This window comes from Myotis davidii, unplaced genomic scaffold, assembly GCF_000327345.1.
Source record: "Myotis davidii unplaced genomic scaffold, ASM32734v1 scaffold11, whole genome shotgun sequence".
Lineage (NCBI taxonomy): Eukaryota > Metazoa > Chordata > Mammalia > Chiroptera > Vespertilionidae > Myotis > Myotis davidii.
In genome coordinates, this window is record NW_006285791.1 from 2361656 (window position 1) to 2383113 (window position 21458).

Consider the following 21458-nt stretch of genomic DNA (forward strand, 5'->3'; position numbering starts at 1 on the left):
GGAACGTTGGAGTCCTCCGTCACTGAAGCAAGCAAGCCTCCCTGTTCGCATCAACTGCCTGGCTGTGGGCCACCATCTTGGCTGCCAGTTAATTTGCATATCTCGGCCCTACTCTGTGAGTGATAGGGGGATTAGCCAATGGGAAGGGTAGCGGTCGTACGCCAATTACCATGTTTCTCTTTTATTAGTGTAGATTAGTTATTATAACATATTTCTTAAGTTCTTATTTTTTTAAGTTAGCCTGTGGTAAGCAGTATAATATTTCACAACTGATGTGCATGCCCTAACCCTGAAAACTGTGAATATGTCACCTCATCCTGAGAAAATTGCTCTTGCACCAATTCTGTAGTGAACCTTGAGAAAATTCAGTATATGAGATATTTGGGTACAGGAAGACTTCAAGGAAGTAAAGGGCAAGCTGAGCCTTAAAGGCTGAATAGGATTCACCTGTAAGACGAGAGGGGAAAGGATGTTTCAAGGAGCAGTCAAGTGTATACAAAGGCATTGCTATGTAAGATGTAAAAATGTATTATCACAGATGTCTGAGAAGTGTGGAAAACAGAAAAAACTAGAAGCTAGGTCAGTGATGGTGAACCTATGACATGCGTGTCAGAGGTGACACGCGAACTCATTTTTTTGGTTGATTTTTCTTTGTTAAATGGCATTTAAATACCTTTCTAATAAAAGACAAAAAGGGTAATTAACCATACCTCCGCGACGCTTCCCATTGGCTAATCAGGGCGACATACAAATTAACTGCCAACAAAGATAGCGACTGGCAGCCACGCAGCTGAAGCGAACATGAGGCTTGCTTGCTCCAGTGATGGAGGAAGCCAAGGTTCCCTGCCTGCTGCGGCCTGGATCTGAGCCCGAAAGCAACAATGTTTCAATTATAGAAGCTAAACAAACTCCAGATACTTGCTTTCAGCCAGCCACGGCCTCAGAGCTGGGAGTGCCAGTGACAGCAACAATGTTTCAATTATAGAAGGTAAATAAATCCCAGAATAAAAAAAAGGAGAAAAGGAGAGGCTGGGAGCTTCATTCACTGGCCAGCCTGAAAACAGCCCTCAGCCCCTCACCCAGACTGGCCAGGCACCCCAGCGGGACCCCCACCCTGATCCGGGACACCCGTCAGGGCAAACTAGCTGGCCCCCACCCGTGCACCAGGCCTCTATCCTATATAGTAAAAGGGTAATATGCAAACTGACCCTAACAGCAGAAAGACTGGGAATGACTGTTCACTATGACACACACTGACCACCAGGGGGCAGACGCTCAATGCAGGAGCTGCCCTCTGGTGGTCAGTGCGCTCCCACATGGGGGAGCTCTGCTCAGCCACAAGCCAGGCTGACAGCTGCCAGTACAGCGGTGGTGGTGGGATCCTCTCCTGCCCCCTCAGTAACACTAAGGATGTCCGACTGCAGCTTAGGCTGCTCCCCGCTGGCAAGTGGACATACCCTGAGGGCTGCCGGGCTGCCAGAGGAATGTCTGATTGCTGTCTGGGCTGAGGGACCCCCCACTCTCAAGTGCACAAATATTTGTGCACTGGGCCTCTACTATAAAATAAATATCAAAAATATAAGTCTTTGTTTTACTATGGTTGCAAATATCAAAAAATTTATATATGTGACACGGCACCAGAGTTAAGTTAGGGTATTTCAAAATGCTGACACGCCGAGCTCAAAAGGTTCGCCGTCACTGAGCTAGGTAAAGTAAAAAAAGTGCTGGCCATTCTAGACTATTTCCTGCTAGTTCTGTTTCATTTTCTTGTGGAAATTTGACTATAAGTTACCAAATACTATAACTTTCCAATATATTAATAGATCTGTTAGATAAAAATTCATGTTACAAAATCTTTCCTTATTCAGTTCTGAAGAACAGATTACTCATCCATGAGGTAAACATCAAAATAAAAATACTTTTTGTTTTGTTTCTTCCCCCCTTAACTAGTTGATATATTTTATTAATGATAAAAGTCATTTCACCTGCAGAATTGATCCATTAGGAACAGCAAAAGTGCAAATAGTAATTACTAACATTTTAGTTACTTTTTCTATGCACCAAGCACTGTTCTTGATGGTACCAGTGAAGTAGATCCTCATAACAACTCTGGTCTGGTTTTTACAATAAAAGATAACTCGTGAGGAAATAGTATAATCTCCACTTTGCAGATGAGGAAACTAAGGTATAAAGTATCCAGCACTTCTCTATACAGAGAGTTCTACTGCCTTGCTCTTTTTTTTTACTTGTACTTCTAATGTTTATAGTGGCCTGAAGGGGCAAAACCCCCCAGTATTCAAAAAAACAACTGAGATTTAGTGAAAATGCCAGGGAAGTGCTTATATATGCAGTTATCAACAGAGTCCAGGCAGCTCATTAGTAGGATGCAAGGTGGTTTTATTCAGGCAATCTGTTGAATGGGGTATGCTGCTAAGGACATTTGAGCATGGCCACTGTGCATCGACCACTGATCTTCTTAAATGATGACCAAGAAGTATTTAAGAAATTGAGATGCCTTCTGAGGCATCCAAGGCAGATTAGATTAGTTTCAGTGTTGAGGGGATTACTGTGTCTAATTCTTTAAAAACTGGTCAAGCCCTGGCAGGTGTGGCTCAGTTGGTTGGGCATTGTCCCGTGCACTGAAAGGCTGCCAGTTTGATTCCTGGTCAGGACACATGCCTGGGTTGCGGGCTCAATCCTTGGTAGGGGGCATGCATTAGGCAGCCAATTGATAATTTGCTGTTTTTAGTTTAACCTTAAAATCAATGTCTCCCTCTCCCTCTCCCTTCCACTCTCTCTAAAAATCAATTAAAATAAGTAAGTAAGTAAGTAAATAAATAAATAAATAAAACTGGTGAGGTATTCTATATCAGGAACTTAGCATATGTCACTAACCAGATGTCTATACCTGGTTATGTTTTATCTTCCTTAAGGGTTTAGTTTTCATGATATACAGTGTTTACTTATCTTGGAAGATCCCTATATTTGTAACCCAAAGTACGGAATTTTCTACAACTACTCTGGAGTTAAATTCTTCCATGCACTTATCTTACTTATAATTTTATAAAGAATGGAATGATGGAATAATTGAAATTGTATCAATGAGGTCTCTATGATAAACTTACTGATCTTGTATGTTAGACTTGGAACTTCAACACTGAGGTTTTTGTATTTTAGATACAAAATAAGTGGCCTATTTCTAATGATGGAATAATTTAAGTATGTATTTATATTATTTCTTTTAATCAAAAGTTAGAATATAGGCTTTTCGTGGTTAGTTATATTTCCCCCTCTCCTTTGTCGAGGTGCACCTTTGGGGAATGCTGCATGGTGGACCTCAGAGACACTCTCAGGTGGCCACTTTCTAAAGAGGTTGTTTATACACATTTTGCCAATAAGGAAATGAGGAAGGAACTCTGAGTTCAGATTTGATCTCCACCCAAGGCGAGATCTATTTTTCTGTTGTTACTGAGAAACACAATAGGGCTTGTGTATGTGGAGGGGAGATAACTGTCAGGGTGACACAGTTAATGATTCTGCAAGGCTGTTGGTGCCATCTTCTCAGAGCCTTTTACAGTTGCTCTGACTCAGAGGGAGTGAGTGCCAGGCCTGTATTTCCAGTTTAGGCTGCGCAGCGAGCTCACTGGACAAATACTACAGCACTGCCTGCTCTAGGGGTGACGAGCAGGCCCCAGTACCAGTGCCTGGGAATGCCTGCCCATCTTGTCAATCAAGGTGACTGTCAGGGCTGAAATTGTCACTGGGAGCTTTGAGGTTTGTTTTCTGCCCTGTGTGCTCTTATTGAACTACTGCACACAGGCTCTTAAATTACAGTTGTTGAGTGTCTGTGTCCTCAGGAGACCAAGAGTTTGAAGACAAGGAGTGTATCTCTCTAGTACCAAGTACAGTGCTTGGTTCATAAAGGCAAATGCTAAATATATGTCGAAAGAGTCACTCATCCCATCCCTTCCACCTCCGTGGCAAAGAGATGGCGGGATGCGTAGGAGGGGCTCTCAGTATTGGTTTGTCCATATTGTTTTGGCTGGTGCTTTAACAGTGAGCCAGGGGTTTGTGTGTTTGTTTTCTTCTTCAGCCTGTTGCTCTCTCCATATGCTTTTACTAGTATTCTTGGGTCCCTTCTAATCTTAATCATAGTCCCTTTCCTACTCGGATGCCTTTGCCCTCCTCAACTCCCACCTCTCATTTCTGCCTACTAGTGATAGCCTCTCCAGATCTTCCCGTTGTCTTTCATCAGTTTGCCATTTCATTACCCCTAGTGGTTTGGAATAGTGTAAATTTGTATACCTTATTTCTTGATGGTTTTTTTTTTTCATATCATTTAAGGCAAAGAAATGGAAAGATGCTAGAATTTCAACTAGGATTCACTGAGTCCAAAATTGGCTGCTGGATATGTTCCTGTTAGGACATTATTAATGTATATAATTTTGTAGGAATGTTTTCTGTATTTGTTGTTAAACAGATTTTCTAAAATGCTAATTAGTAAAGGATCAAGAAATGAGATGTCATTATGAAAAGGTCTGGGGTCAAGTTAAGCATTTCTTATATTTGTAGAATTTTTTAAAATAAATTATTGCATGTTATGGAGCAGTGAGAATTTAAATTTTATTAAAATTAGAAATTTTTGTTTGATATAAAACTTTCTGGAGGATGAAATGGAAAATAAAGTTAGAATTCTTAGCTAACAGAGATTAATAAACTTGCTATTCTCCTATATAATAAAAGGCTAATATGCAAATTGTCCTCTTGGGAGTTCAACCACTTGCTATGACGTGTGCTGACCGCCAGGGAGCAGCACAGAACGAAGAAAGGCCCCTGCTGGCAGCTGGCAGCCAGTGGAAGGAAGGCCTGGTTGGCAGCTCAGGGAAGGAAGGCCCTGGCCGGCAGCTGGAATTAAGGCCCCAGCCAGCAACCAGAAGGCTCTGATCGGCCCTGATCGCCGGCCAGGCCTAGGGATTCTACCCATGCATGAATATCGTTCACCGGGCCTCTAGTTTAGAATATTAATAAATATGCTAAATTTATATTTGCCTACCCCTTGCTTTCCCAAAGCATTTGGGTGGGGAGATGAGGATGAAAACTAGGTCAGTTGAGGTCAATAATTTTTTACAGAAGTCTAGTAAACTCCCTAGAGACTACCCCTGTAGCCATGGCATAATTTCCCAAGCCACGGAAGGCCAGACCAGAGCAATTAATGACTCATAATGCCAGTTTACGACAGTCCTTTATACAAGCAGAATTATTTGTGTTATTTCAGCTGCTTTGACCAAGCCTTTCAAAGTCATTTTGCTTAATTTGAACATGCCATACACATAACAAGGATAAATACCACTTTACTAAAGTATAGTGGGGACAGAAAATCACATGAATATTATTCTGAACTCTTCCTTGCCTGTGAAAGATGAGTGTCCGCTCAGTGAACATGAAGAATGATGGGAGTGATGCAGGTACAGTCCTGTTGCATGGGGTGGGGGTGGGGGAGGAGGGGTCGTTAATTTTGAAAGCATAGTGGGGATAGTTAGGGATAGGATAGATATACTGGGTTAGAAATGCAACTCAGCTAGAGTCATAACAGATATTTTTTAACATAAATGTCCTAAAGATTGGCAAAGAGACCACTGAGGAAAAGTGCTGCGCTGAGGAGCATGTTAGAAATGTATGGATGCCCCATAGGTAACCTGAAAAGTTTATTGTTCATATTATCATTTCTATTTTCACCCTCAGATGTTCCTTGGGGGAAATATTTTGAGGGCCCAATGAACTTTTTTCAAACATGTTTACAAGTCATTTGGAAAAGAAGACAGCCTGAGCAGGTGGTTGGGATTTATGTTCATTTTAATATATCTCCCAATGTATGTAGGATCATGGGGACAAAAAAATAAATTTAAAAAATTCCATTTAATTTACTAACTCAAAATTACCAGCCTTAAAAAATGTTTTGTTGTTAATGCAGACTAGCACTGATTTCTTTCCCCAAGCTATAGTTACTTTGGAATTAATTCCTTCGTGTGTAGCTCACTGATGGTCTGTGGGGCTGCACGTCGTGTGTAGTGTAGTTCTGCCTTGGTCCGAGTGAGCTTTATCTGTGTGACTGGTCGGTGGCAGGAGCAGTGGCCTGTGCTGTGGTCTTTTCTTGTCTTGTGGATGTCTATGGCCTGCGGCTATGGGCGTTGGTCTAGGGATCCTTGGTCTGCAGGGGCTCTTCTGAATTTCTAAATGAGAACATTTTATTTACAGCAGCTTGTATAGGTGGTCAGGGCAGGTACTGTCTGTCCTACTTTAGAGAAGGAAACACTGGAAGACAGATAGGTGAAGGGACTTATCCAGGGCCACATGGCTAAGAAGAGGTAGAGTCAACTCTACATGCCCTGCATTTTGTTATACCTGTGCCCTTTCTCCTGTATATCCAGCTGCTTGGGCCTCAACTTTGTCTTCCACTCTCTTGCTGTTTGGGGGTGTAATAGAAGTATAGTAGCTTTTGCCATAAGGGACTTTATATTCTATTTTGAGTTCCTTTAGAAGTTCCTTTCCATAACCAATATTTGAGGGGATTCCTACCTGTGCCTGTTTCTTTTATTTTCTTGCCAAATTTCTGTAGCCTCCTTTTAAAATTTTCCTGTAACCTTTTAAAATTTAATTAGGTGCTACCAGGTAGCATCGTCACTGCCCGGGTGGACAAGTTGTGTGAGGTAGGAGTGGGTCCAGCCTACGATGTCAAGGAATGGTGCCCCCCCCCTTCCATCCCAAGGGACCGCACCCATTCATTGCCTGACATCTATATGTGGTCAGTAGATGGCCTCTCCTTCGCCTAGTAGGACTCCTGTCCATCATTGCCGTATTTACTCCCCATCTTCATACCTGAGGCTGCAGCTAATCCTAAAGGATACCATCTCATTGTCTTTGCTCTGGTGGGAAGGGTTATGTTATTATTTTATCATGGAAGTTAGAGGAGCCTCCCTTTGGGTGAGATCTGAACTGTGTCCAGGCCCTGACTGGATGGCATGGCATTAACAGCACAGGCTCTGGTTCACATTTGAGTTCTGCTGCTGGTTTTATATGACGTTGGGAACCCTGTGTGACTCCAGTTCAACCTGCATTTTTGAAATGAGAAGTCCTTACTTCACTGAGTCATTGTGAGATTAAACTAAATATTATGTCTAAGGCACTTAGAAGTGTGCCTATCACAACTGCAGCATCCACTAAAAGTTAGCTTTTATTGCTGTTATTACTGCTACTTGCTGTGAAGTGTATAAAGTAGCTTTCTGATATATTTTTGTTACTTGTGTAGGGTCTTTCCTATTTGGGGAAGGATCTTAGTTTTAATCGGTGGTTTGTAGGTAACCTGGCTGGTAGTGTTTCCACTAGGACAAGCCAGTCTTCTTTGTGGTGGAGCCCTGTGTGCCCAGGTGGGTCTGGACAGAAACACTTCAGCCTCTCCTTGTTGCAGGGACAGGACTGGGCAGAGGTCGCTTTTGTGGTCACCTTGGCAGCTCACTGCCCCACTGCCATCAGGGCCATTTAATTCTGTTCTTGCCGTGGTTGTTCCTGGTGCTGCCATGCCTCCCACAGACGGCTCTTGCTTGTAGCTCTGTTACTGTGGTTTCTTCTCCCAGGTTTCTAGCAGGAACAGCTTGTGGTCCAGAACGAGGAAGGGAATCAAATACAACTTGACATTTAGTCATTATCTTTCCAAAGTTGTCCAAAGGGAGTATTTAGTGTGATGCTTCAATGGAAATAGAATTGTCCTCTTCTAAGTAATCTCCAGTGAAAGAACATACGGGATGGGTTGGGTGCACATTAGTGAGAAGGGAGGTATCATAAAGTAGGGCAGCGGCCATCTTTCCAGCAGATACTTCTGAGGGTCGTATCAAGTGCTGAATATAGGGTATTTCAGTGAACAAATAGGCAGAAATCCTGCACTGTGTAGCTTCTGATCTAGAGACAGGGACTCTTCTCAGAACCTCCCAGGACTTCTCATTTGCTCACACAGAAAGCCAGTCTTTACAATAACCTAAAGGGCTCTGTGGGATCTGCTGCTCACCCCAGCCTTACGTTTCTGACCTCATTACAGGTCACTGCCCCTACCTTAACCTTTCCATGGCTGTTTGTCATATAGTTTCCTTTTTCTTACTGACATTTTTATTGCAATTACATTATCCTATATAATAAAGAGGTGATATGCAAATTAACCCTCACACCCTCAAAAGTTGGCTGCCTATGACCAGGTTGGCAGGAGGTTAGTGAGGGACGACCAAATCATTGAACAGCAGGCTGTGTGGAGTGACCAGGCCGGCAGGGTCGGGGGCAGTAAGGGATGACCAGGCTGGTGGGGAGAGATTTAGGGGCAACCAGGCTGGCAGGGGGGGACAGTTGGGAGTGACCAGGTTGGCAGGGGGTTCAGTTGGGGGTGACCAGGCCATCAGGGGGGCAGTTAGGGGTGACCAGGCCAGCAGCGGGGGCAGTAAGGGGTGACCAGGAAGGCAGGCAAGCGGTTAGGAGCCAGCGGTCCAGGATTGTGAGAGGGATGTCCGACTTCCAGTTTAGGCCCGATTCCTGGGATCGGGCCTAAACCAGCAGTAGGACATCCCCCAAGGGGTTCCAGATTGGAGAGCGTGCAGGTTGGGCTAAGGGACCCCCCCTGCATGAATTTCGTGCACTGGGCTTCTAGTTTTTTCTAATTAAACACACATACACAAACATACAGGATATTACAGTTTCAATGTACCACCTCCTGGTTGTCAATACGTTGACATAGTTCTTTCATATCTTCTATTTTTCTTATATGGAAATAAACGTTAGAGATAAACTCCAGCTCTCCTGTCTTCCCATTCCTGTTTCCATTTCCCTTCCTGCCTATCTAGAGGCAATCATTATCATTAATTTGATATACAACCAACATGGTTTATAGTTTTATGCCCATATAACTATCTATAATAATAAATGCATAAAATGCTAATTAGACCAGACGTCCTTCTGGATGACCTTCCAGACAAAGCCAGGGCTGTGAGGGAAGCCGGGTCCCAGGTGCCTGCCAGCGGCTGGAGGGAAGCCTGGGTCTCTGGTGCCAGAGGGAAGCTGGTGCCAGCAGCTAGGGGAAGGAAGGCCTACTCTTGCATGAATTTCGTGCATCAGGCCTCTAGTTCATACATAACATATGGAGTTTTGTGTGCTTGTGTTAAAATGTTTTCATATGGCATTATACTGTATAACTGTATACTTGCTTTATTATCAGTCATATCAGTCGATGAATCTAGCTTATTCATTTTAACTGCAGCTCTCTCTCTCCTGACTTCAGACTATATGCATCCCAGAAAAGGTCTTTGATAAGCTTAGCTTGGGTCACTCTGTGGGTTAAGCAGATGGGATACTCTGATTGCTCAAGCCTGGAATACATGCCTATGCCTATAGTCAGAGGGTCATCTTACTTTATTTGCAGCTCTCACCATGATCACATGCGTTTGAAGGATTGTCACAGGAAAAAAGAAGTGGAGAAAGCATTTGGGGCAAATGAAAAAACACATATTTCCACTCAAGTTTCAAACTAGAGCTTGGACATAAAATCTTCTGGGACCCCTTCCTGACTCCTTAGATCATGCTCCTGGCAGCCATTATCATGCACCATATCAAACTGCCCTCTCCTCATGGGGTGTACTGGTTTGGAGCAGAGACTATGTCTATCTTGAACTGCTATACCTCAGGAAACAGAAGGTGTGGCACAACATTGCATGCTTAACACATATTTTTGAATGAATGAGATTTCACCAATTGTAACTCAACCTCGCTTCCTGTGAACAGGTTCCTGCCAGGAAACCCTGTGTGACTGTGGCATGAGTATACCTGCCTTTAAGGCCCATTAAATTCTGGCTCTTTTTACATCTTTTGTTTTATTTGGATGATTTGGTTCTGTTTGGGATTTTCTTATTTAATAGTGAAAATTCAAGGGCAGATAAAATTGTTACAATGCAAACTCTAACTTCTGTTGTAAAATCTTTTGAGTTGGACCCTGCCAGGCCCATTAAACCCTATTATCCCCTTAGCTTTCATGTGTGCACAGTAATTTCTTTCTAACCTCAAACATGTCATCAGCTGAATATGTTTTATGCAAATTTAATTCTCAGTACCTTCTTAGCATTGGGAGAATTTGGATTAAATGTATGTAAGATTCGAACCATTCTGTTTGGAAGTAGTTGTGGTAATAATAGCAATCACCATTTATTGAACGCTTTTTCTGTGCCAGGCGTGTGGATACAGGTGTCATCTTTATGTCTGTTGTGCAGATGAGAACACTGGAGCTTGGAGAACCCCGTAATCTGCTCCAGTCCTGTCCACTCCTGAGTGGGAAGCTGGGATGAGGTCCACACACTGACCAGAGTCACACTCCTCAGACCATGCTCTCTGCCTTCTCTAATTGAGAAACAGAAATCCTGGGTTTGGTAATAGAAAAAGGACCTCAGATTTGATCATATATAAAGCTTTGGTGAAGATAAAGAGCTTGAGGGAGAATCAACCAGATCTTTGAGCATTATTTCCATGTCTTCTCTTAGGAGAGAAGGCACCAAGGTGTGTGTACAAGGGGCTGAAGCCACACACTGTGGCCTGAGCTGGCACCACATTACCTGGAATATTGAGAGAGCATTTGAGAAATCCAGGTTGCCCAATGCTTTACTGTCTCCAGTGTGCCATTTGGTCTTTAGCCCTGGGATTCTGGCCAGGGGAGGAGTCATCTAACCAGGAAAGCTTGGAGTATGTGGATAAACATTTAGACAAAATAAATTTTACTTAGAATACCTAAATGAAGCAAAGCACTGTGAATTTTTAAGCATCTCCCTGACACTGTGGGCGAGGCAATCAAGAAGTTTATAGCAGGCAAGCAATGGAATCTGATTACATGCTGCCATTATTATTAAAGACTAGTGGCCTGGTGCACAGATTTGTGCACATTGAAAGGAAATCGGGAGCCTGCACCCAGGGAGTTTCCATGTTCCCTGAGCCCCTGGGAAGTCGCATGGGGAGTCTGTCCTCCCTGTAGCTTCCTGAAAAAATATTTCCAAACATCCCTTCTGCGGCCAGGGTTGCGCCTTGCCAGCCGGGTGGTCTCCAATGAACACCTTGGGCCATGCTGCATGCTTTCCACCGCTCAGAGCCGGATAAGAGATGCTCGGAGGTGAATAATACAGTTGGGGATCTTGGAGGGAGTGGGTGCTATCTCTCCCACATCCACACCCTTCAGATCCATCTCTCTGACTTTTACACCGATTGTCAGTCGCCACCTTGTGGCCATTTTTATGTTGCTGCCTTCCTCTGTAGCTTGGGGCAATAGGTAAGGGATGAGATTTTATCTCCATGCCCCAGGCAGAGTTCCAGGAGCATGGCAGTGATATCAGGCTCATCCTGGTTACTCTGAGTGTCCGTGCTTCATTCGTTTCCCGGAGATTGTACCTGTAGGCTTATAGGGTATGTGCCTACTGGCAAGTTCTGGCTGAACTGTGGGCATCCCCGGGGTGGGTACCGCAGGGGGTGGGGAAGGGGTGTATCCATCCACAAGAGCTCCCATCGGCAGGAGCCACCAGGGATATGAGGGGAACAAGGGAGCCCGGATGCAGGCCAGGCCCGGGAAGGGTGCGATGGCAGCTGAGGGTGGTAGGAAGGAAGGAGGGAGAGATGGATCGAGGTCCTAGGTAAGGCGTGTTCTTAATATTTGAGTTCCACATGGCCCTGATGCCTGAGGGGGAGTTCCAGGGAGCCAGCATCAGTATCAAGGTTGTCCCAGTCACACACAAACATTCCATGCTGCATTTGTTCACAGTAGATTGTACCAGCAGAGTATAGGGGGTGATTTTTCCACACAACTCCTGGCCCAAGGGTGGGGCTGCCTGAACCAAACAACAGGTCAGTCCAGCACCTGCTGGTGCCCCTCCACCCACCGGAGCTGACCAGTGCTCTGCAGGGATCCAGGAGCAGGTATTTGGTGCCAGGTTGCGGACCTTTCTAGGAGATGGGGCCGGGGCCAGGTGGTAGGTGGAAGTTGTGAAGGGCTCACCCACAGACATGCCTGGGTGTTGGTCATTGGGCTGGATGTTGCCAGCACTTGCTCTTGAGATGGGGGCCGGCCCAGGCAGTTCATTTTGTGAAGCGCCTCTGTGGGTTTTACCCAAGCCTGCATCCAGAGACGCAGGGGGCATTAGGTAAGGGATGTGGTGCAGCCGCAGAGTCTGAAGGGAACGTGGGGTGACCAGGGGCCAGTGAAGGCTGATCCGTGGTCATTCTGGCTACACCCCCACCACCCAGGCGTTAGGACTGCAGTCTGTTTGCTGGAGATTGCGCCTGCCAGAGGCGGGAGAGGCTCGTGCACCCAGCTTCTGGCTTGAGTGGCTCTTCCTCTGTGGGAGCTGCTGCCTGGTGGTCAGTGTGCGACTGGTCATTCGGTTGTTCTGGCATTATGCTGGCTTTATATATATATAGAAGATATGTATAAGACCACTAATGGTACTTTTCTGTATTTACACTGCTTTAAATCAAAATATACAAGGACTTTCATAGGTTCAGTCTAGATCTTCTTATCTATCTCCCAACCTGGTGTTTACTCTAAAGTCTTATATTATTTAGCTCTGAATTCTCTCACAATGGATGTTTCCAGGAACATAACCCCTGAAAACAGTTGGAGGTGGTTACTGATATCACTAAACTTGATAGGATAATCTGTGCTCTTTGTAACCTGTCTGCTATACTAGGTTACTGTAAGTTCCTTCCAGGCAGGGACACTGTTTTCTGCTTTTATAGTATACTAGGGGCCCAGTGCATGAAATTCATGCACAGGTAGGGTCCCTAGGCCTGGCCGGTGATCAGGGCCGATCTGCGGGGCATCTGGTGGGGTGATAGGTGTGGGGGGGGGAGCCCCTGCAGGCACCTGTCCTGGCTGGCCCCGCACTGCCTGCTCACTGGCCCCATTTATATTTGGACTAATAGTGCTACTTGCATAGTATGTCTGGGTTCCCAAATGGACTTACCTTATTTCTATGCATAGAAAGCAGTTATCTGATAAATGGATGGAGTTATAATGGAATTGTGTTTCTGTCCCTTCTAGGTTGCATCACAGCGTATTAGCTCAGTGGACCTCTCCTGTTGTAGCCTGGAGCACCTGCCTGCCAACCTCTTTTACAGCCAAGACCTCACTCATCTCAACTTAAAACAAAACTTTCTAAGGCAAAATCCCAGTCCACCCACTGCCAGGGGCCTCAGTGAACTGCAAAGGTGAACATGCAGAAATGGGTCATTCAAAAGGGGAGGGGTGTCAGCTTCTGGTTGTTTCTTGAATATTCTGACTTAAAAAGCTATGGTGTTTAACTTTCAGAGGGCAGGGTAATAGGACTTTATTAGTAAAGACATTAGCAATTCTTACTCTGAAATTAGTTTCAAGGTTCTTGCCTTTGAAATGAATGCTTTATGATATTCACTAACAGGATAGATTTGTATAAGAAGAACATTTCTCTTTAAATCACTTTTATTTCTTAACCCATATACAAATGGGTCAGTGAAAAGTTAATGCTGTTTGGTACTTTACTGCTGAACTACAGGGGTTTGATCAGATTGAATTATTTCTTTTGAAATTCACGAAAGGTCAGGGTTTTTCCATGAGAAGACATTTCCTTAGGAATTGAAGAACTAAGGTTTAAATCCATTAATACCATCTAGGCCATCCTAGATGTAGTGTGTAGATGTCAAGAGTCAGTGTTAAATGAATAGGATCTGGTCCTTTGTTACTAGAGAAAAGGCACTTTATTTGTATGTATTTAAAATAGATTTAAGAATTTACCATATTCATTTCCTTTTCCTTTTTTGGAGTAATGACCAGTCTTGATTCTGTAGTAAATGAAGTCTTTGATACATATATATTTGTTGTAAATACATGAGACTATAATTGCAGAAGGATGTAACTTAAATAATGAATGGTTCACTTGTTCTTAAATGACCGATAGTGCTCAAAGATTAAACTATGATAATTAATCATTGTGATTATGTGTTTATGATTTTTAATTCCAGGAAGAATCCTATATAATAAAGAGGTAATATGGAAATTAACTCTCACGCCCTCACAAGATGGCTGCCTATGACCAGGCCAGCAGCGGGGTTAGTGAGGGATGACCAAATGACTGAACAAGCAGGCTGCGTGGGGAGACCAGGCCAGCAGGGGGGCTAGTGAGGGACGACCAAACAACTGAACAAGCAGGCTGTGTAGGGTGACCAGGCTGGCAGGGGGTTTAGTGAGGGATGACCAAATGACTGAATAGCAGGCTGCGTGGGGAGACCAGGCCAGCAGGGGGGCTAGTGAGGGACGACCAAACAACTGAACAAGCAGGCTGTGTGGGGTGACCAGGCTGGCAGGGGGTTTAGTGAGGGATGACCAAATGAGCAGGGGAGGATGGGGGGTGACCAGGCCGGGAGGGGGAGGCAGTTAAAGGCGACCAGGCCAGCAGAGGGATGCAGTTGGGGGTGACCACACTGGCGACGGGGCATTTGCGGGTGATTAAGCTGGCAGGGGAGGCAGTGAGGAGTGACTAGATACGTGTCCTGGATTGGAGAGGGTGCAGGCTGGGCTGAGGGGACCCCCTCCCCCCGCATGAATTTCATGCACCAGGCCTCTAGTAATTCAATAAATGCTTATTACAAAGTTTGTGCAGATATGTAGGAAAAGGGAAGAGTATTTTAATGGTTATTTTTTATAATTGTGAATATTCTTTTAATACTATCCCAAAACTTGACAAGCAATCATTTCTTAAATGTTAGTTCCAATGTACAATCTAAGACCCTATTAGTGAACTTTTAAAATTGTTTTACATTAGGCTCTATTGGTTTTTCTCGCACTTTGAATGAGTCTTTGCCCATGCTTCATTTACTGCATTATGTATTGGTCATTTGAAAAATACTGGTTCATTAGGTAATACAGATATTCCAAATGTTAACACATTTCATTTTGCAGTTTCAAGAAATCACAGTTGTTAATATTACCACACATCTCATCAGAAAAATATTTGTGTTGGAATGTTGTCAAGCTCACGGTGGAAACAAGTTTTCCAAAATTTTAATTTTCAATTGAAAGTGTAAAGCTGTCCCTTGGCAGCAGATACTGTTAGTTGTTTTTCCTGAATTGACCTTTTTCCTTCATTGTAGAGGAAGTGTCTGCCAGATACCCACGTCTAAATAATGAGTTTGTCAGTTATTCTTTCAAGTAAAAGTGGTATTCCATAAACATAGTGGCTTGTTTGGCTCACAGTTCGAATAATCGTACAAGTGTTCTCCTTGAGATGACCTTCATGCTCTAGTATACAGAAGTATGTACTTCCCATGTTATCACCCAGAAAATAAAGTTGTGGACTCACAGGTTGAGATGTAATACAAATAACTTCCTTGCATCAAAGACAATTTTAAGTAACACTGGCATTACAAATTTTTAAAAATCTTTTTGCTGTGATCACCTGCTAGAGAAGAAGTCAATGATAGCTGGGACAGTTTGGTGCTACATTGAATTAATTACACAGGCAGTCAGAACTGCAGTAGGGATATTATGTTCCAGCACTTCCTTATCCTTCCTTGGAGCAGATAGGTATGATGAAAGGAAAGCACAGCAAAATCCTGAACGTAGGTTTTTATATTCCCTATGCATTTATTATAATATTTACTGACACTACTATAATAAAGTTACTATGATTGTTTTGCCAAAGGGTCACATTATGATTTGGTCCGCTTTGAGTTTGGAAATTACTTTGAAATATTTTTGTGTGTTTTACAGCAGTATATATAGGTTTTTGCACTTCATTACAGAACATCAAGAACTTTGTCTCATATTATTGAATCCTGGTGTCTCAGAATAGAGAACGGTGTTAGAATTCATGCAAACCAGTGCTCTTATTTTAGGCATGAGGTAGATGGAGATTTTAAATGCCAAATTCAGGTTAGTGGTCATCTTATGGGAGGCAGATTGGTGATGGGATTAGGGAATGGTTTGAAGAAAGTTTCAGCTATGTCCATAATGTTTCTTTCTTTAAGAAAATTAGTGGTAAATATGACAGACATTATCGGCAAATATGACAAAATATTAATATTTGAAAAAGCTGAAAAGTTGGTACTTGGATGATCATTCCTATTTTCTGTATTTTTCTATTTGTATATTTCATAATTACCAAAAATTTTAACCTAAACAAAAGGCAAATCAGAATGCTTCTGTATTCTTGGGGAGGAGGGAAAGGATATGAGGCTCCCAAGGAGCCAGCATTTGTGGACTAATTAAGTAAATACCTAGAGGGGTAGATATTTGTGCCATCGCCTTGCCTGTTCTTTCAGTCTCCTGATTGTCTCCCATTATCTTTGATTCTCCACCTCCCCCCAAATAAATAAATATCTTTCAAACCTATCCCCCTGTCTCCTGTGCTCCCCATCCCTCAGCAAGCCCCTGTCCACCAGCTATCAGAGGAAGCACTTCCCTGCTCTCACCTAGAGTTCGCAGGAGCCTGGAGACTGGTTATCTTGCTGTCATTTTCCCACTGCAGTTCATTCTCTCTACTTTTCTTACCTACTGTTCTGAATTTTTAAAAATTTAAACATTTTCCTCATCAAACTAATAGCCTATATAGATTAAAAAAAATTTTTTTAACAAGCAATAAGACCCATAGTAAGAATAGGTGCATAGAACTCCAGCCTATCCTTTCTCCTAAGTCCTGCTCCCCAGGCAACCACCTTTGAGTCTTTTTGCTGTTTTCCTCCATCTTCTGAAATATTATGTATATACTGCTCTTTAAAAATTTTCATTATTGGACATTATGTGCTGACATATTACAATGGAAGGTGAGACTTCAACTCTCTTACGTATGTCTCACACCCCTCCCCCCCCCATGCAGAAACTGCTGCTTCCCCATGCTGTGTATAGGTATTAATTTTCAGTTGACTTGGCGTTGGAGGGTTAACATTCTTTTGAACATGGAACCATGATTCACAGCTAAGGCACTTAAATGCAGTGATTCCATTTCCTTTGTTGTGTGCTGCTTCTCTTTTTCACTGGTGTGCTTGCCTTTTCCTCCAGTGTCCTGAGCTTTCTGGCAGCATTATGCCCCTCTCCTTAGCACCTCTTCCAGGGACAGGCTTCCCTCTGCGAGCTGGAGCTAGTCAGTCCTTGCATAGCTGTTGTCCTGGGAATACCTTTGCCATTTTCCTGGGAATTCCCTGCTGTCTCTCCTTTGTGGGACCCCTAGTTTTCCTATGTCTTATGATTTTTTTCTTGGTTTACTCCCTCTTTTTAGTGGAATGTCTTCTAGGATCTTTCTGAGAAAGGGGATGTGGGGGCAAATTTATTAGACACTGTATAACTGAAAATGGTTTTTTTTCACCCTTGATTGATGATTTGGCTGACTTCTAGAGAGGAAAACATGTTTCCTCAGAATGTTGAAGCCAGTAAGCCATTGTTTTCTAGCTTCTACAGTTCCTGTTAAAAAGTGTTGTAAGTGATCCATCCTTTGTTCTCTTTTTTAAAATTAACAACCCCCAAAGGATTTTAGGATCTTCTTTTCATGACACTCCTTATTTCAGCCTCTATGATGAACACTTGATCTGAAAAAATATGTCCTTCAGTTCTGGAACTTTCTCATTATGTTCTTTGGTGATTTCCTCCCCCTTGGTTTTCTCCTTTCTTCCTTTGAATTCCTGTTAGTTACGTGGGACCTCGTTGTTTGTCCTCTAATTCTCTAATTTTCCTATCTCTGTCTTAATGCCTTTCCTACTTCTTGACAGGTTTTCTCTATTTTGTTTTAACCTATCTGAATTTCTGCTGTCTTTGTTTTCTAAGAGATCATTCTTGTTTTAATTTGTTTGCATTTTAATAGTATTCTGTTATTTTTTCCATGGGTGCATTTTTTTCTCTTTCTGAGGACAGTTTATTTACTTATTTACTTCCTTCTTGCACTGTCTTGATTCTTTTTTTCCTGTTTGTATAGGTGCCTGACTTTTTTGTTAAAAATTTGAGTGAACTGCTTGGTGATCATTAGCTCTCTATTCCTATTTAATGGTGAGTCACAGAAAAGTGAATCTGGTGCCTTGGACGGTGGGCGGGGATTCTCCACCATACAGCTTCATTATGAGGGCTGTCAGGGCAAGCCTGTGATTTCATTGGGAAACTTCCAAAGACAGTGTCTGTGGATCTTTTCCCTAGGGCATGCCAGTTTTACTGGAGAGGAATCGTTTGGTCTTTTGCCTGGGCAGTGCATGCCAAGATTCGGGAAGCTGAACAGGAAAGAGAACTGGAATCTCAAGACTTAGCATGTGGGTTTTTATTTGATCTCCTTGTTTGCAGAGCAGTGTTTTCTATGATCCTAATGTCTTTGAGCCCAGAACTCTCTGGTTCACTTTCTTCTGGGGAATAAACTGTTTCCTTCTGGAATTGGGGAGAGAATATGGGGTCTGACACCTCTTTATGTAACCTTTTGAATTTTTTTTTGTAGAAGTATAACAAAAAAACATAGAAAAGGCACAAATATGAGTGTACAATTTGGGTTTACAAAAAGAATAGATCAATTTTACCAGTACCTGTATTGACAGAATATTACTGCAAAGGTTTCTGTTGCTTGTTTTTTTGTGTGTTTTTTTTTATTTCAAGAAAAATGATCTTAAATATAATAATGTTACATGCAATAAACATTAATATGGGGGGGAGATATGCTGAGGGAACTTGATATGTGGGGGCTGAGCAACTGGTGCAGCTGCTGTAGCACTGCCCTTTGGAAAACCGATTTAAACCAATTTCTTTTCCACCACATACTTCTATAAGATTTTTGGCTCCCACCTGCATTATCCAAGGAAGGGGTCTTGCTATGTTTCAGAGTAATAAGTGTGCAAATGTATGTGAATATGCACAGACATACACACACATATGTTTAATGCTAGGGACTTAAATTTTAAAAACTCATACTTATACTCCAAAGAGCATTCTTGTAGGTTTTTTTTTTAAAATATATTTTATTGATTTTTTACAGAGAGGAAGGGAGAGAGAGAGAGAGAGAGAGAGAGAGAGTCAGAAACATCGATGAGAGAGAGACATCGATTAGCTGTCTCCTGCACATCCCCTACTGGGGATGTGCCCGCAACCCAGGTACATGCCCTTGACCGGAATCGAACCTGGGACCTTTCAGTCCGCAGGCCGACGCTCTATCCACTGAGCCAAACCAGTTTTGGCGAAAGAGCATTCTTGTAGTTTTATGTTCATGCAGTTAGTATGCAGTTTTGAGAATATACCATTTATCTAATTTCTTATTTTTATTTGTATGTTTAAGGAATTAGTGCTAATCCAGTGTACGTTTCACAGGGAACAGGTTAGAGAGTTCCCAAAGGATAATTTATTTTCATGTTTTACCTAAGTCTCAAGGAATGAATATTTAGATTACAATGTTAGGGCAAATGTCCAGGGAGAAACTTTTTAGGTACAATACATTTATAACAGGCAGGCATTCTGAGACTTTTTCTCTTAACTACATAGCCCCTTAATTTTGCTTCCTATGGCAAATTCTCACTTTAAACGAATGAGCTATTTTCACAGAACATTTAAACTGGTATTTGCAGCAGCATTCTAAATCTGGAAAGATGGCATGCTGATGTACACACACAGGTCAGCGGTTTCAGAGGGAAAACGCTGTTCTTGGAACCACCGCTGTTTGTTTTTCCTTTATTGGCATTGGAACTCTTCAAGTTAGTTTTCAAAATAGAGGAGAGGCAGAATCAGTAATTTTTGGTAGTTTTAATGGGTTCTTTCCTGATTATGTCACTAATAATTATAATGCATTATTTACCTCTCTTTTATTAGTACTTTATATATTAACTATATCTCCATTTAGATGACCCAGCTGGTATTAGTATAAAGATTATTATTTGCAATTGAGAATTATTTTTAGTGAAAGTTTCTTTGTAAAGTCAATGAAGACAGAAACTTTTTGCTGGCTTAAGGGTCCTGTCCATGTCTTATCTTTATTGTTTTTAATACTGTATCAGAGCAGTGTGAACTAATTCATACTAAATTATATTGGTGTTCAGACATTTTGCTGTGCTGACAAATTTAGCTCTTTCACATTGATCGTTCATTAAAGTGTCAGGAGAGGTAACATTGCATCGCAGGTCCTAGAGTTTGTAAGTCTTCCTAGATCAGAGAGCTCTTCCCGCACAATGTGTGCGACCAGCAGTGCAGAGAGCAAACTCAGAAGCGATGTTTGATCGTAATAATTTGTATATCTGCATTCCTGGCAGCTTCATCCATGGTATTTGTCAAGTTTGCCACTTAAGTTGAACTTAAATGTCTTCATTTTAGGTAATTTTAATTTACTCATCACTTCTTCCTACCACTTTTAGAGATAAGCCTATATTTTAATAAGTATTTGACAGATAATAATTAAAATACACACAATTAAATTGCTTCTATGTGTTGGGAATTATAAAATCATTACTATCAGAAATTAGTTATGTTTTAGTTGTGTTTGATGGCTGGTGGTGGTTTATCATTTTCATCCATTAATATAGGAGGTAGATCTGCCTTCCAGCTCTTGCTCTTTGTAAGTGAATTGATAAGAGAAACAAAGCTAGGTCAGCTAGAGGTCCCAGCAAGTTCTAGGAATTGAGTTTATTTTTTTTAATAGGAGGATTACTAACTTTAGGTAGAAGTTGATATTTGAAGTTACTTAATAAGTCATGTGTGTCTGTATGGCTATAGAATTATTAATGTGCGTCTACCATATGTGATTCTTCAGTAGGCACACACGAAAAGGAAGATGTACCACCATCAGCGTTAAAACATTCTCGTTTAGATACTGAATTTTGTTATATTTTGTTACTATTGTGCCTTATAGTTTCACAATATTTTATGCAATAGTCAGGTTTTTTTTGTCATTTATTTATTTATTTAAAATTAAATCTTTATTTTTCAGATTATTACACTTGTTCCTCTTATTTCCCCCCATAGCTCCCCTCCACCTGGTTCCCACCCCACCCTCTGCCCTTACCATCCCTCCCCCACTGTCCTCAACCATAAGTGTACGATTTTTGTCCATTCTCTTCCCGCACCCCTCCCTTTCTGCCCCTGATTCTATTATATTCACCAGTTTATTCTGTTCATCAGATTATTTATTCACTTGATTTTTAGATTCACTTGTTGATAGATGTGTGTTTGTTCATAATTTGTATCTTTACCTTTTTTTCCTTCCTCCTCTTCTTAAAGGATACCTTTCAGCATCTCATATAATACTGGTTTGGTGGTGAAGAACTCCTTTAGCTTTTCCTTATCTGTGAAGCTCTTTATCTGACCTTCAATTATGACTGATAGCTTTGCTGGATAAAGCAATCTTGGTTGTAGGTTCTTGGTATTCATCAATTTGAATATTTCTTGCAATTCCCTTCTGGCCTGCAAAGTTTCTGTT

General features: G+C 42.1%; 1 protein-coding gene across 1 annotated transcript in view; it reads left to right on the forward strand.

The window, feature by feature from the left end:
* The window catches only part of PHLPP1 (PH domain and leucine rich repeat protein phosphatase 1), a 197848-nt gene that overhangs the window by 109472 nt on the left and 66918 nt on the right, over positions 1-21458 (forward strand). Inside the window, exon 4 of the mRNA XM_015559463.1 lies at positions 13103-13269. Coding sequence (XP_015414949.1) covers positions 13103-13269 — 167 coding nt within the window. The remainder of the gene's footprint in view (positions 1-13102; positions 13270-21458) is intronic.